The sequence below is a fragment of the Musca autumnalis genome, unplaced genomic scaffold, assembly GCF_047663935.1.
Source record: "Musca autumnalis isolate F117 unplaced genomic scaffold, ASM4766393v1 scaffold_5, whole genome shotgun sequence".
Classification (NCBI taxonomy): Eukaryota; Metazoa; Arthropoda; class Insecta; order Diptera; family Muscidae; genus Musca; species Musca autumnalis.
This window is the reverse complement of record NW_027412088.1, coordinates 209,891,971-209,907,661: the sequence shown is the minus strand read 5'-3', so window position 1 is coordinate 209,907,661 and position 15,691 is coordinate 209,891,971. Positions and strand designations below refer to the sequence as shown.

At 34.5% G+C, this 15,691-nt stretch overlaps 3 protein-coding genes and 1 long non-coding RNA gene across 8 annotated transcripts; 2 read left to right on the top strand and 2 right to left on the bottom strand.

Annotated features, from left to right (window-relative positions):
• The first annotated feature begins 300 nt into the window (after positions 1 to 300).
• On the top strand, positions 301 to 1,671 carry LOC141406708 (arginine-hydroxylase NDUFAF5, mitochondrial). 2 transcript variants are annotated; one of them, XM_073992638.1, is made up of 4 exons: positions 301 to 552; positions 621 to 880; positions 940 to 1,157; positions 1,213 to 1,671. In XM_073992638.1, the coding sequence occupies exons 1-4, from the start codon at positions 362 to 364 to the stop codon at positions 1,588 to 1,590; spliced, it is 1,047 nt and encodes a 348-aa protein (XP_073848739.1). In that variant the 5' UTR covers positions 301 to 361; the 3' UTR covers positions 1,591 to 1,671. The 2 variants fall into 2 exon arrangements, with proteins under 2 accessions (XP_073848739.1, XP_073848738.1); XM_073992637.1 differs by having other exon boundaries at positions 302 to 552; positions 621 to 876; positions 933 to 1,157.
• RN-tre (Related to the N terminus of tre oncogene) lies at positions 1,595 to 8,705 on the bottom strand. Of its 3 annotated transcripts, none has more exons than XM_073992635.1 (6): positions 7,735 to 8,698; positions 6,329 to 7,010; positions 5,879 to 6,264; positions 5,741 to 5,805; positions 3,062 to 3,167; positions 1,595 to 2,993 (listed from the first exon to the last, which is right to left on the bottom strand). In XM_073992635.1, exons 1-6 carry the CDS (start codon positions 7,887 to 7,889, stop codon positions 2,927 to 2,929), a joined length of 1,461 nt encoding a protein of 486 aa, XP_073848736.1. In that variant the 5' UTR covers positions 7,890 to 8,698; the 3' UTR covers positions 1,595 to 2,926. The 3 variants fall into 3 exon arrangements, with proteins under 3 accessions (XP_073848736.1, XP_073848737.1, XP_073848735.1); XM_073992636.1 differs by having other exon boundaries at positions 3,062 to 3,116; XM_073992634.1 differs by lacking the exons at positions 1,595 to 2,993; positions 3,062 to 3,167 and adding an exon at positions 3,649 to 4,799 and having other exon boundaries at positions 7,735 to 8,705.
• Positions 8,706 to 11,708: 3,003 nt separating this feature from the next.
• On the bottom strand, positions 11,709 to 13,707 carry LOC141387636 (uncharacterized). 2 transcript variants are annotated; one of them, XR_012408592.1, is made up of 3 exons: positions 13,235 to 13,257; positions 12,849 to 13,086; positions 11,709 to 12,781 (listed from the first exon to the last, which is right to left on the bottom strand). It is a non-coding gene; the product is annotated as an uncharacterized lncRNA (long non-coding RNA). The 2 variants fall into 2 exon arrangements; XR_012408591.1 differs by having other exon boundaries at positions 12,849 to 13,707.
• On the top strand, positions 12,209 to 12,884 carry LOC141387635 (uncharacterized). The gene is made up of 2 exons (XM_073957583.1): positions 12,209 to 12,345; positions 12,414 to 12,884. The coding sequence occupies exons 1-2, from the start codon at positions 12,314 to 12,316 to the stop codon at positions 12,724 to 12,726; spliced, it is 345 nt and encodes a 114-aa protein (XP_073813684.1). The 5' UTR covers positions 12,209 to 12,313; the 3' UTR covers positions 12,727 to 12,884.
• Positions 13,708 to 15,691: the final 1,984 nt, after the last annotated feature.

The window sequence follows — 15,691 nt, the reverse complement described above, 5'->3', positions numbered from 1 at the left end:
TTTTTGGATGTACATAGGTAGTTTACTTGTGAGGATTTTTTCATATTGCAAGACTACATTTTTCCTGCATCTTATATTTGCCAATATTTAATTAAGTCAATTTTGATTAAACATATTTTAAAATAAGGATGCCCAATTATGAATATCAAAGAAACGACAAAACTTAGTACTTCCATATTTTGACAGTTGGATTTTTTTCCTCCCCTTTAATTTTTACCTTCTTCCATCCACTTATTCGTAAATTTCACATTCTCTTTTCATTCTCCTTCTAAACATTGATTTGACATTCCCCCCATCCGCTATACCCCACTAGAGAGACGTAAGGTTAGAGAGAAGTGCAAGTGGAAAGTGGACTGATATAATGTTGGGTTTTTTGCAAAAAAGTTTTAAAATACAGTTAAAATGTTGCAAACTTTTAGAATGCACAAGTAAAATTGCAAGTGCACATATCTCGTGGGGGATACAGAGCCATGCGTTTTCAAATCAACCTTCATTTCAGAAGATTTTTGATAGAAATGCTAAGCGATTACAAAAGGAACGGGCAGCTTTGAGGTAAACATAATATTAATATGATTGTAAAAAAAAAAAACTGTCGTGCAAATGAAAGGATTTCATTTTAGTCCGGATGTTGAGCTGTATGACTACCTCAAAGAAGAGATTGGCTATCGTTTGGCAGACAGAGTTTTTGACATCAAAAGGGAGTTCGAAGCTGCTGCGGACTTGGGATGCAATCGGGGATTTTTATCCCGCCATATTCTGGCAGAGAGTGTAAAACATTTAACTCTATGTGATATCAGTCCAACCATGCTATCACAAGCGACAGGCACACCAGGATTGCAAATCTCCAAAAGAGAAATTGACGAAGAACAGTGGGATGTAAGTAAGGCTTGTTTTCAGCTCTATTAAAAAACATTAGATAATATGTTTACCAGTTTCCAGAAAACTCCTTAGATTTGATACTTTCCTCCTTGAGCCTGCACTGGGTCAATGATTTGCCAGGATGTTTTGGTAAAGTTATTCGAAGTCTAAAAGAAGATGGCGTATTTATTGCATCGATGTTTGGCGGAGATACACTGTACGAGCTGAGGTCGTCACTGCAACTGGCTGAATTGGAAAGAAAGGGTGGAATAGCGCCACACATCTCGCCATTTACTCAGGTAATACTTACAAAATGTTATTAGTTGTTGTATATTAAAGACCAATTTAATTTAGATTCGAGATATTGGATCTCTGTTGAATCGTGCTGGCTTTACAATGCTTACAATTGACACAGATGAGATTGTTATTGGTTATCCAACCATGTTTGAGCTTATGAATGATCTCAAGGGAATGGCAGAAAACAATGCGGCCTTCAACAGACCCTTAAACTTGAATAGAGATACAATGTTGGCAGCCAGCGCAGTTTACAAGGAAATGTACGGAAACGACAAGGGCATACCGGCCACGTTTCAAATAATCTACTTTGTGGGTTGGAAACCTGGACCAAACCAACCCACTCCTCTACCACGTGGTTCCGGAGAGGTTTCGTTAAAGGACTTGGGTACCCTTATTGAAAATAGCGCCAAAAGCAAGAAAAATGAAAAGAAGTGAATTATTGTTTTGCATTAATATATATATATTTGTTGTTTATTATCATCTCGTTTGTTTAAATATATATTATATTATAGTATATGTATATTCCCTTTTTCTTCGAAGTTATACAATTGTTTATGATATATACGTAAATTCATTGGACGCAACAGGATAAATGTATAATAATAATTTGCCGGTTTTGTACCTTCCACTATCCATCCACAAACTTAACAATTTCTCGTTCGCAGAGGTCGGAAGTTCTGGGGATTGATTCAGTGTAGAATAAATATCAGTTTTTACATCATAAATACACAGTAGTACATACATACATATATATCTTCAAGTTACAGAAGGTGTGTCTGAGGCGCCAACTTATTGATTTTCGATTGCCATAATATGTTGTTAATTTTCAAATGTTCTAAATAAATGGAAATGCCATCACGTCATTTAAATTGGTATATTCGTGTAATAATATTAACAATACTTCTCTTACATATATATAGATATAAAACATAAATGCTTTGTCAGAAATGTAATTCAAAAGAGAACAACTCAAACTTAAATAATGAAATGGACATTTAAATATTACTCTGTGCGAGTCTTGGGTAGTTGTATAAAAAGGTTTCATTAAGATTAGAAAAAAGATGCTAAAAATAGAAATAATTTAACAGAAATAGTGCGAATTGTTAGAATTTTAAAGGCAACCTTAAATAATATTACTCTACATATACCTACTATGTACGTACATTTTTAACGCGCATATATACAGAAACATATATACATGATGCTCGGTTGGTTGGATCTTTTTAATGTATTTGACAATGGATGACAATAATCTGTGTATCGTTTTTTTCGAAATTGTTATTGTTGCCTATATATACAATACATACATACATGAAGGCCGAAAATATAAATGGAGATGTTTTGCTAGAATTTTTTACAAAAATTATGTAGAGGACGTGTTTAGTTCATGTTTTGTTATTCTAAAGGAAAATTCGTTGATAAGCTACCACTGTAAAACAATAAAAGAATTTGTTTATTTTTAACCAATAGCAAAAGTGGATAACTGGGATGTGGGAGTTGGTGTTTGCACCGGTGATGATTTTATAGATGGCGATGTTGCTACTAAGGTTGCAGACGTTGGTGTTGTGGGTGTGGCATCCTCAACCATTAAATCAACATCATGCTTAGGAGTAGATTGTGAGATGTGTAAATTATTCACTGAAGACGTTTCCCCCGTTGTAGCCGTTGCTGCTGTTAACCTTAGGTCCACTATTTTACATGTTTCCATTGGAGGAGGAAATGAAAAACACTGTTTCACTGGGTTGTGTATTGGCGGCGTTGGGGGCAATCGTCAGGTGCCCATCAACATTTCACGCTGCGGTGTATTCTGTAGAGCATTTGCAGTCTTTAGGTGAATGCTAAAACACAAAGAGAATTACAACATGACATGTGACATTATTCCACCTTTTCTCTCCACAAAACTTACTTGTTGTCCTCCAACGAAAATGTTTCCGATGAACCGTGTGAGGCCATTGATGTACCTGCAAGCGAACTTCTTATTGAATGATTATCCTCGGGCACAGTTAATGTAACTATTATATTTTTTATTTATATTTTTTGATTGTTTGTTTTCGTGGATTGGTAAGTAGTATAGAGATATTTCATTATGGCCGAGATCATCCAATTTGGTTCAAATTTAGGTTTAAATTTGTTTTAGCATAAAAATATAGAAGAGCCAATATTATTCAAAGGTAAACTCCAATTATTGCATGGCAAGTAATATTACAATTGCTTTGTTGTGGGTGTTAGTGTTCACAGGTGACGCATCGAACGAGAGACTGTGTGAGTAAGTGTTAGCCTGCTACTAGCAGTATCGTAAAGGTCAAATACTTTTTGTTTTGGAAATTTGGTTTAAAAAGAATAAACAAGAAAAAAGAACATGCAATAATATTCAAATTCTAACACTTAGAAACGTTACTCTTCAAGTCAATATTCATTGCATGGCTACGACGGCAACGTTTTCCTGGCAACATCATTCCAAAAATAGATAACAATAAAACCTCATGTAGTGTGTTTTTTGTTTTGGTAAAAATTTATTAAATAAATAAGAAAAATAATAACTTTTAATTCATAACTATACACACAAAGTGGAGATAAGTAAGCAAGAGAGATAACATTATGCGGAATTGTTACTGTAATAACAGGCAGATTAGGTTTTACATAATATTCTCTATATGTTTAGGAATGTAGGTAGGTTAATGGACAACATGTTTCTTGGTAATCAAATCAAAATACACTACTTCATAACAATTCAAATTGGCGGTAAAGCAGTCTTCAAAAATACTTAATTTTAAAGAAAAATAACTCTATTTGAATTACGAAATACAGAGAAAACGAAACAACAATTTTGCATGCAAAAGTAGTGTATTTGGAAAATGTTGACTCGTATTAATCAATAATAAAGATTATTTACTATTTGTAAATGTCAATGAAATACAGATAGATAGATTATTTAAATTTAGATATGTGGCTAATAAGAAAAGATTCTTAAATTTGCTGTTTGTTGAGAGGAGGAAAAGCAAATAACAAAAACAGTGTTTTTCTTTCTCTTTCGACAATTGACAATTTCGACGAAGAAGAAGAAGCTAGATTAAGATTATACAATTTAATTTCTACTAACAATCTTGGCTAAAAGTAAGGTTTGCAATGTTTAAACGAAGTATTTGTAATATAATTTTAAAGGCGAGTATTTTCTACGCTCAGTTCGTCGTCGTCGTCATCATCATCCTGATCGCCAACGTGAACTTTCAAAAGTTTTTGATCGTAATTTGTAATTAGAATATTAATATCATTGTGATCTGTGAGTTCGTTGTCGTTGCCATAACTCTTATTGTGATTGTGGTAAACAATGGAATGATGATCGCCATTCGGCATTTGGTAACTATTTGGAGCAATCGTTGTGCTCTTGACATTTTCCACAGTTAGAGCTGTTGTTGTATCCGAATTATTTGTGGTAATCGTTGTTCCAGTTGTTGTCGATGTGGATGATGAATTTATATTGTAATTGCTGATGTGTGTTCTTGTTGTTGTTGTCGTTGTCTTAGATGGTGGAGGTGGTGTTGTTGTAACAAAAAATCCATTACTATATAATGAATTACTGCTAATAGCTGGTGATGTGGCTAAACTAGTGATACTTTGATACGTTTTCATGGAATATGCATCGCCTACAATAGGGCGCATACATGGTATGGGGACAGACAGGCCAAGAATATTTCAAGGAAATACATCAGAAGAAGAAAAAAAAAACAGAACAAAAATAGTATTTTAGAAAAAGGGTTAAAAATCATAAGTTGCTATGTCCTAAACCTAAAACCTGACAAAGGGTATGGTTATGCAATGAATATGAAGTTATTTTATCTACAGCAACGAATGTGAATGGAGTTAAAGCGTTTGTTTGTTTTTTCTACATTGTATGTGTGCAGTGCTGCAAATGTGAATTTCACTTTAAAAGATCACCACATATCATTTTATAGGGATAAGACATACATATGTAATTTCAAAGGAACCGTCACCATTATAGATATTATTAGTTGGTAGAGTCATTTAAAACTACTTCTCTTTCAGACAGACAAAAAAAAAACTTATAGATACAGTTTTATTACCAACCACATAATAACATATTTAATATACATATATAATCCCTGCGTTTTATTCAATGTCCACGGATATGTATTTTCTCATCTTTTATTTAAATTAAATAAAAAATGCTAGTTTAAAAAAAAAAATTAAAACACTTGAGTATATTTTTAATAACAAACAAGGAAATCAGATCAAAATATGTTTTTGTGTTATTTCCATATTAATTATATGTTTTCCATGCCAAATAACTGCAAAATTACGTATATAACACGACTACTTAGAATAATTGAGAAGATTATAAATTAGGGGAATTGTTACACACGTAAAGAATGTTCAGAAAGATCTACATTGTATGTACAATTCGGATGATCTACATTGTATGGATTAATAATTAAGTGCAATATATGTAAGTGAGTTTTGTTAGTATAATATGCTAGATGAGTTATTTAAAAATCGGACGAAAGCTTTGTAATTACTTTCATCCATAATTAACGTTGTCGCATTTATTGTGAATACAATAACTTACCTGTGGCACATTCCGATGTTTCATACGATACGGTGGATTGTACTTCGATGGCATTTTGCTCTTGTCTGTTGAATTGATATAAAAGAAAACAATTTATTTATTTTGATTATGTCTTTTTTCTCTAAAAATAATTACTACCTCAAAATCACATCATTTATGACCTGCTTTTCGGTATCAGTGTATTCTGATCGACGACGTCCAATTTTCTTTTCAATATCAGCTTCCACAAACTGTCCCAATGGTTTTGTTGGGAATTCTGACACTTTGGCTGGCGGAGGAACATCGAGTTTATGCTCTTTTAGTTTTTTCATCACTCGTTCTAAGGCCTCTATGGCAAAGTCATCGTTGTAACCGAAATTCTTGTGTAGTTTGACTTGTAGATATTCCAATATTGAGTCCATATCTTTAAGACGCAACAATTCATTTTTGTGCAGGTATAGTATTGTAATAGCCATTGCTGTTATAACACGATCACCCTCCAAAAGAAAAATGTCCCAGACACGTAAACTTAAACTAAATGGTATCTAAAACAGGAAGCGAGATTCTAATAAACGATTTTTGTAAAAAGAATTGAAGATAGGGACTTACCCGTTCTACGAATACGACAAAAAACCATTTGATTGAATAGAGTATTGCATCGACGTTGTGTTTCATAAAGTGTTTGTGCAATTTTGGCATTATTTTCAACATTATCCGATCATGATGTTCCAAAAAGCGTGTCAACTTGGGAAAACCCTCAATGAACAGACCATGCATGGCATATTTTTCGTTTACAATCAGGGCATTCAGAGCCCAAAATGCTTCTTCTTCTTGCATGTACAGCAACAGAACCCCAGCCACACATGCCATACCTTGACAATATCCCAGTTCAGGATTGTAAATGCTGTAAGCATTTAGAACATTAAACAGCGAAACTTGCTTAACACTGTAGCGTTCACGAAAGGCTAAATTATCACGGAACTGTCGATTAACATCCGAATCGATTTGTCTGACTTCTGTGGAGTATTTGCGGGATAATTCCAACATTTTTGTGTAGACTCCATCATTTGCTGACATTGTTTCTTCGACATTCAACAATTTTTTCCATGCAGGCCAGCGCATACGATCTGGAATACCTTTAAAAACACGCTTGCGTAGTTTCTCATGATGCGGATTCCATTTGTCCAGCATTTTTACCCATTTCTTATCACGTTCAAGTTCAATTTTGGTTTTTTGCACTTCGTGGGCATCACGTGTATCTGGGAGGCGGGAGTCATGCATAAATCCATATCTATTTTATAAATGAAGAAAATTGGGGATATTTGTATTTTTTATTAAATTGTATTATTGTAATCCACATTTTTACTTGTAATATATATGTCGACTGTAATATACTATACATCGGAAACGGTTTAGCTTTCCTTTCTTTAGTTGCACCTTACGTGAAAGTCCATATTTTTATCTTTTTATTGTGATTCCAACGATATATAACTTTTGTCCGGGAAATGTACGTCGAAGTTCAGGGATAAGCCTTGAAACTCATTTAGCTAAAAGTTTTGAGGCAAAAGAAATGTTAGACCCTGTCCATAGGATGTTTAAAATTCCGTCCAAAGAGAAAATATTTAAGGATTTTTTGAAGTTTGTTCCACGGAAAATCTAAATAATAACATTGTAACTGATTGTTCGACTTCATATTCTACTATCGGTATCTTTAAATTGCAGAAAATGAATGTAATTTCCGACGTATGAACATATTTTTATTTTTATCAAAAGTGTCGCAAGCTTTAAGTAATTGGTCAAAAGTTTCTTTAAAAATAGAAATTGTTTGCCCTCAATAAAAAGAAAGATGGATCTCTTTTCTTTTTCAACTAACAAAAGTGTGTTGACCAAACGACAAGACAAATGTATTCCTGATTGCCTGGCTTGTTGGTTGATATTTGCCATTCCCATACACGTTCAACGCACGAGAATTGTTTTTGCGAATATATATATAAAAACAAACATATCGTACTTACTTATCAGTTATGTGATATATTTCATAAGTGGGATTTTCCCAAGGATCCACCTGATTGCTGGGATCCAATCCCAAACTGTATCGATTGAAAATCAATTCCCGCTCTTCGGCTGCACGATTCAATAAAGCCTGCTGTTCCTCGTCAATGGTCATCATACTGGTTTGGTGCGATGATACGTGACCAAAAATCAATTACTTATGTGAGGCAGGTAATGTTTCACAATTGCAATATTTCAATGAAGTCAAAACAACAAATGCATAAAACGTTTTCTTTCTTTCAATTTTATCATTTGTAAATGCAGAATTTAACTTTTCGAGATAATTTTGTTTCGTTTTTATGATGAGCGTCTTACATTTTCTGGCTTCTTTATTTTGCAATATTTTTCTTCACACAGCAAACAAATGGAGTTATCACACGATCACACACACTCAAACACTCTTGAAAAGATTACAGTCTCTCCTTGCCTTTTCACAAACAAACGTTGTCGACGAAAGTAATGACGTGATTTCTTCAGTAAGTTTTCACTTGCTGCTAATAAACGCCCATTCCTTTAATTTTAATAAAATTCATTCTATTCTTGATTGTTCAATGAAGTCACCAATATTTAGTTTCTATTGTTATCTCTATAGCATCACTTCCTGTTTTTTACAACTCTCCCAAAACATTTTGCATTTTTGCTTGCTGTAAATTTTATTTTCTTCTTGACAATACAAAGTTTGTTGTTGTTGACGTTGCGCTAAGGAATTTATATATTTCATTTTTCACAATTCACATTTGTTTTGGGGACCCACGTATGAGCCATCTTGACTTGGAATGATTTCTTAGATTATAGCATTAATTTATTTTATCAATATTACTTTTTAATAACTAAAATATTATGGAAGTTTGTTCTTCTTCTTTCTCGAGCAGAGAGAGGAGGTTGTACCAAATTATTGTTGGCTGTGGTTACCAATTACTTTTGGACAAATCTTAGTCCGGGTCCACACTACAGTAATTTCAATGACAAATTCATGAAATTATGCGTCCAACATCCAACGATTTGGTCTGTTCCAGAACTGCAAGAATCTACTAATTTTTACTATTTTTTCCGATAACATAAAAGAAAAAATGTTATGGCAGCAAAAGCTAGTATCTTCTTGCAGGTTCTGGAACAGAGCATTTGAGTAAAGTTTTGTGCCATTTCTGTTAGATGAATAAAGAACAAAGTGCTGCCAATTTTCAATTTTTCTTTATTCTTCTACCAGAAATGACACGAAACTTTACTCAAACGTTGGATGTGTTTAGGGCTTTAAGGCCTGCGTACATAAGCTGCTTTGCCTGATTGCCTTGCTTTGCTGCTTCAATAAAAAAATAAAAGAACAAAGAAGGCCGACCAAATTTCCAACTGATGGCAACCCAGTTCGAAATTTCGTCTTTATTCTATTATTATTATTACGTCAGAAATGAAGCAGGTAAGCAAGGCAATCAGGCAAAGCAGCTTATGTACGCAGGCCTTTAAGGCCTTTAAGGCCTGCGTACATAAGCTGCTTTGCCTGATTGCCTTGCTTTGCTGCTTCAATAAAAAAATAAAAGAACAAAGAAGGCCGACCCAATTTCCAACTGATGGCAACCCAGTTCGAAATTTCGTCTTTATTCTATTATTTTTATTACGTCAGAAATGAAGCAGGTAAGCAAGGCAATCAGGCAAAGCAGCTTATGTACGCAGGCCTTAAAGCCCTAAACACATCCAACGTTTGAGTAAAGTTTCGTGTCATTTCTGGTAGAAGAATAAAGAAAAATTGAAAATTGGCAGCACTTTGTTCTTTATTCATCTAACAGAAATGGCACAAAACTTTACTCAAATGCTCTGTTCCAGAACCTGCAAGAAGATACTAGCTTTTGCTGCCATAACATTTTTTCTTAAGGCCTGCGTACATAAGCTGCCTTGCCTGCTTACCTTGCTTACTTCTGATAAAAGAATAAAAAAGAAAAGGGCAACCCAGTTCGAAATTTCCTCGGCCTTCTTTATTCTTTTATTTTTATTATGTCAAAAATGAAGCAGGAAAGCAAGGCAATCAGGCAGAGCAGCTTATGTACGCAGGCCTTTAATTCTTTTATTTTTATTAGGTCTGTTCGATAACATAAAAGTTTGTACAATTTTAAATGAGAAGTAGTGGCAAGTACTTGCAAGAACTTACAAGTTACTTTTTACTTGCGAAATTATCGAACAGACCTATTGTGTCAGAAATGAAGCAAGGCAAGAAAGCCAGGTGACGATTCAAATTTGTTCTATTTTAGAGGATTTTCAAAATGTATTTCTGTTTTTCCTAAAAAGATTTTTGGAACGACCCTATTATTCTATTTTCTTTGACAATTAATTTTCAATAACAACAGTGTTGTTTTTGTAAATTTGTTAGTTGTTGTAATTCATGCATATACCTTATATGAATGCTCTGTTCCACAACCTGCAAGAAGATACTATTTTTTACTTCGATAACATTTTTTCCTTTATGTTATCGAAAAAAAATAGTAACAATTAGTAGATTCTTGCAATACTGGAACATACCAGAATTTACCTTGAGAGAGAGGAGATGAAGGAGCTCCTTCACCATGCGTTTACACATGACAGGACAGTTGAGTACATTTATTGATTGTCAAAAACCCAAAACTTTCCTGTGTGACGTAGGCGTCCAGACAATTGCAAAAACAATGGTAAAATTATGAATGAAATTCTTCGATTTCTTCTTGTTTTCCGTTCAAATTTGTTCAATTTTGTTGTTGTTAATTTTCTTTTGTTTTCAACATATTTCAATTATTATCTCACTTATTTCTACAAAAATGTCATTTTTGTCTGTCTGTGAAAAAATGATGGACAGTTGACAAATATATGTATGTGTTAGTAAATCAGAGTTGTATTTGAAGACAAATTGTCTGGGGTAAACGCCTAGTAAGTTTTTAGGGCGACATGGCAACATTACCAAGGTAGATACATCGGCGAATTGCTACAACAAAACAACTTTTTTGTAATGTAAAAGTCACCAATAAAAACTCAGAATAACTGAAGCCGTAAACACATTCAATGTTTTATGGATACTTTACACGGTATGTTTTTACATTTGAGTTGTCACTTTGCATATACATTTTGTATGGGAGAAGTGACAACTCATATGTAAAAAACATACCGTGTGAAGTACCCATTAGTAATGACCCCGGCACATACGGTCAAGTGATGCCAAGTTCGTTCTTGAATTTTTCATGTGGTTGTTGCAAAGCTGAAAACATATCCAACGTTTGAGTAAACTTTTGTGGCATTTCTGGTAGAAGAATACAGAAAAATTGAAACTTGGCATCACTTTTGATTTCAGAAGTGACACAAAACTTTACTCAAACGATGGATCCTTTTTCAGTTTAACGCGACGTCTGTATTTGGCCCATACGGTCCGTTGAGTGTCGCATTACAACAACCACATGAAAACTTCAATAATAAACTTGGCATCACTTACACTTCTTTTCATGTGTGGCATGTTCCCGTATTTTATAAAGTGGTAAAAGTCGTAAAAGTTGTAAAAGTCCTAAACGATTTTAATATAAATTTTGTGTACGGGAACGCAAAATGCATGGTATAAGTAAAGAGGTAGATTTAAATGAAAAAAATCTATAGTGTTATGTGTGCGACCTCGGTTTTCGATTAGGCTGTCCTCCCGACCATAGAGACTCCCAGGGCTAGGGTACTCAACCCGCCAATCGAACCCAACACACTAACATTGAATTGAGGGTGTATTCTATTGCCTACTTTCACTATATTTCAACAACACAGCAAAGGGAAACGTCATGCAGGGATCTTGGTGGAAGGATCCCGTACTTGCCCACCCTTCCTGGATCCAGTACCTCCATAACTTACTTTTCTCTGGACCCCCGTGCACCACACATTTGTCTCACACACTCACTTCATTGCAAATTCCCCCCAGGTTACAAAAATCAACACAACATATTAATTATGATCATACGAACATTAAAACATATTAATTTATTTAATTATAATTAATTATTTATACGGATGAATCTCTTAAAACTTGACAACTTATACAATAGAAAAAATGTCAATAATTGAAATTCAAGAATAATACCTGGATTCTCTTACTAATATTAATGGCTTCAATCGTCAGTGGACAAAAGCATTAATCTATTCACCTTGTCTTTTCGCGCTCAATGTCGCGCCCTTTTGACCTTTACTCAACCACCTAAAAGAGCTCTCTTAACTGGGTATTTTGCCGCCAAAACCTGTGGGCACCAAAAATCAAATTAACAAGGATACTAGATAATCCTATTGAAAACACTTAGCCTTTTGTCAAAACCTCCGGGTATTTTTCCCTTACAATGTGACAATTTACTTACAAAGCTAGGCAAATTTAAATAGAAAGAGAAAAAAAATGTAATTTATAAAAATTATATCGAATTTTATGATTTTCAGGACTCTCTGATTAACTAAGTTCCTATTCACTTTCTTTTCAGATATCAGCAGCCTCTACTGCGTGTTAACTCCTTTTGCGGACGTTACGTTGAAACTTAACAAAATGCACAAAATAAGGCACATACAAAAATGCATACCAAACACATAAAGACAACACAACGGTAAGACACCTTTTACCTGGTATTTTACGTTCAAACAATTGATTGGCTTATTATCTTGTTTCTTACAGATCACACCATACGTGTTTAACAGGCGAAATTTTAAACGCCACAATTATCATAAAGATTAATTCTTGGAATTATGTGCCACAGCAGCGGTTTGGGATGAAACGAAGACGCACCAAATTACGGGTAATAACCGGCCCAGTCCGGCTCTATATCGATCAATGTATTTGGCTTCACGTTCAAGGAAAGTTGCCGTTTCATCCACCAAAGTCTTTCCACGCACTCAAGGAATTCTTGCTGGACACCAACACCGCTGATTTATTTTTCGCCAATCCGCCACCAGGAAAACTTTGTATATCTCGCCGTTGTGTACAATGAATAAGTCCAGCCTGCCGTGGAATCCTCGGACGACCAGTGTACGGCCAGAAATTATCTATTAAAAACACGTAGACATCACAATTTACCATGTTTATCCACTCATCACCACTAATTCTACTCACAATAGATCGAAATAAACGTAACGAATACAATTTTAATTAAATTTGTTTAAATACTCTCTGGGCTTTAGAACCACCACGGTAACGTCTTTAAAATAACTATGGGTTTTCCTTGGCGCACAGCCTTATATAGCCCATCAAATACACAACTCCCGCCAGATGCTAATTTTCCACGAAACTCCATTTTTCATGACCATTTTCAATTTTCTTCTTTTGTTGTTATAAACTGTCAATTTTCCATCTATTCACTCGGAAGTGATTACACCTTATTGTGAATACCTTATCAGCTGGTCATCCATTCAATCTTGAAAAATGTAACGACCACCCCACCTGCAGTCCAACATTCAAATATAATCACCAGACTATTTTGTTCTCACCATCATGCGAACCTTACATCATCATATCCTGTGGCTTTGATAATTTTATTTAATTGTTTTCCAAACAAAAAACACCAATTTAAATGTAAATTTGATTTCTCTTATGATCATAGCGCATTCACACCATCCCTGGCACGTGGAACGCTTCTTACTAGTACTGCATAGTAAATTTACCATGCTTCCTACTACTTTTTATGCAACTCTGACTGTTGTCATTTTTCAACGTAGCGATACCTATCTGACCATATGCACATTTCTGAACACGCCACCACAAAGCAATTTAATAAAGCACAGAATTTTTAGAATGTTCAACTTTTGTTGACATTTTCAGTCAAATTTGTTTCATAATTTGACGGAATACTACCTGGCCAATAAAAGGAGAATTGAAAATTATTAATTATTTTGACTGCTGACAAATCTCACCCCCTTTTACGCTACCAATCAACTTATTGTTGTTGTTCACCGCTAGCATATGGCCTGCAACAATAGAACCCTTGTTTTTCTTGAAATCCTAAAACTTCAAAATAAAAGCAACAAGTTGGTTTGTTTACAATTCATCTTTTGAGTATTTTATAAAGAACGCGAAAAATGAATGAAGAGTTAAGTTTTCTCCACATAATCGAGTTGTGAATATGATAAACTGATTGTTTCAATGCAAATCTCACCAATTTCTTCCATACAAATGGTCTAAAAACAATTTTAAAAATCATTGAATTCGAATGTTTTTAAAATTGTTTGGCATATTATTCAAACACCACACACACATACACAGTTTGTTTATATTGTTTTGAAGTTTTAGGCATACTCGAATGAAAAAATTTAAATTGACATAAAGCTTTGGCTAACCTTTCTTATTAAACCATGGCAAAATGTGTAAAAGTGGTAAAAATTGTAAAAACTTTTTAGTTCTGGCACAGAGTTGTGGTTGTTGTTTTTTACGCGTAACGCGTGACTCAACGGACCGTATGTGCCGAGGCCTTTAAAGTTGGGCGCATGATGAAAATATAAAGGCCTGCGTACTGTAGCAACCGATGTTCTAAAGTGAACGAAAAATCGCTAGATTTGTCTTTTTGAATGGCGTTGCCGGTATGCTGGCGTTTTGCGCGGCTATGGCTCGCCGGATGAGGGGTGGTTCTTGCCACTCGCAGACGTTTCGGTTGACAAAAGAGAAAAAAAATCATACCGGTCTTTTACTAAGAAAGGGAAAGGTAAATGGAAACCTGAAATATGTCAAAAAAAATGCTTACCATCAACTAGAACTTAACAGCTGAACTCACCTTGGACTAGTGTAACCTCCTGAAACAGCTCTCCTGGCGGCTGACCAACCAGGAGATTTAGCCCACCCACCGAGATCACCTCTCGCCATGACACTTCTTGTTTCCGTGTCCCAGGTTTGACCCTTTACTCACCTTGTTTACCTCATTCCCACCACCTTTTTAATAGGGCTTTAAGCCGAAGACATTGGCACCATTTTCAATTCAAAAAGATACATGTTTATTAATTTCCATTTTGATATACATGAAATCATTCAAAAAAAAAAAAAAACTGAACATACGAGTAAAATAGCAAAAATTCAAGGGAAATCATACATATTAATTCTCGTTATTGAAATATAAGTCTACTTATTGGATGCAGTTAATGAGAAAAACAGAAAAAAATTGATGATTAAAGATGATCACGATAACTCAAATTTTGGTCTTCCTTTTTATTTCAGGTTACTATATTATGTGCCGGAATATTGAAGGCCGCATCTGTAGGTTCCTCCCAATGAGTAGGTAAGTACGTCTAAGTTTAAAGTTTTCGTTTTATAATTATATTCCGAAGTATATATTATTGATCTTTTTTATCTATTCAGGAAAGGACAAACAAAAGGACGAGAGGCGCCTTTCATTACGGCGACAAAATTAAAAATTAGCAGATACCTAACCCTGGATTGAGCTCAGTTCAGAGTACCTGCACACCAATACGAGGTGAGTAAAATTAAGCACTAATACCTTTGTTTACCCCCTTTACTTATTTCTTATCTTTTTTTTTATGCAAACAACGGAATTTAATCATATCGCTGTCGTCCGTCGATCTGTCCGAAGTTTCACTGTGAGGTCTATTGGGAATGATACCATTGACACGCCGGGCTGGACATGCCTAATACTGCTCCTCCCTCGTTGGATTGGACGGGCGATGGTGTGGCTTCCCGCAGTATAACTTCAGGATGTATTTAGTTTATTTCAGAATGGTTTAGTTTTTAGATGCGTTTAGTTTTATAACTGGTTTAGTTTAGGTTTAAGTCTTTATATGTTTTTCTTTTCTTTTAGCATTCAAGTGTTTTTAATCTTGTTTCAATTCATTTTAAGTTTCTCTTCTTTTAGCCTTTAATTTTAATTTTTCTTGAATTCATTTTTAGGCTTAAAATTTTGCTTAAATAACTTTGTGTTTTGTGTTGTTTTGTTTTTGTTTGTTCTTGTATCCAGA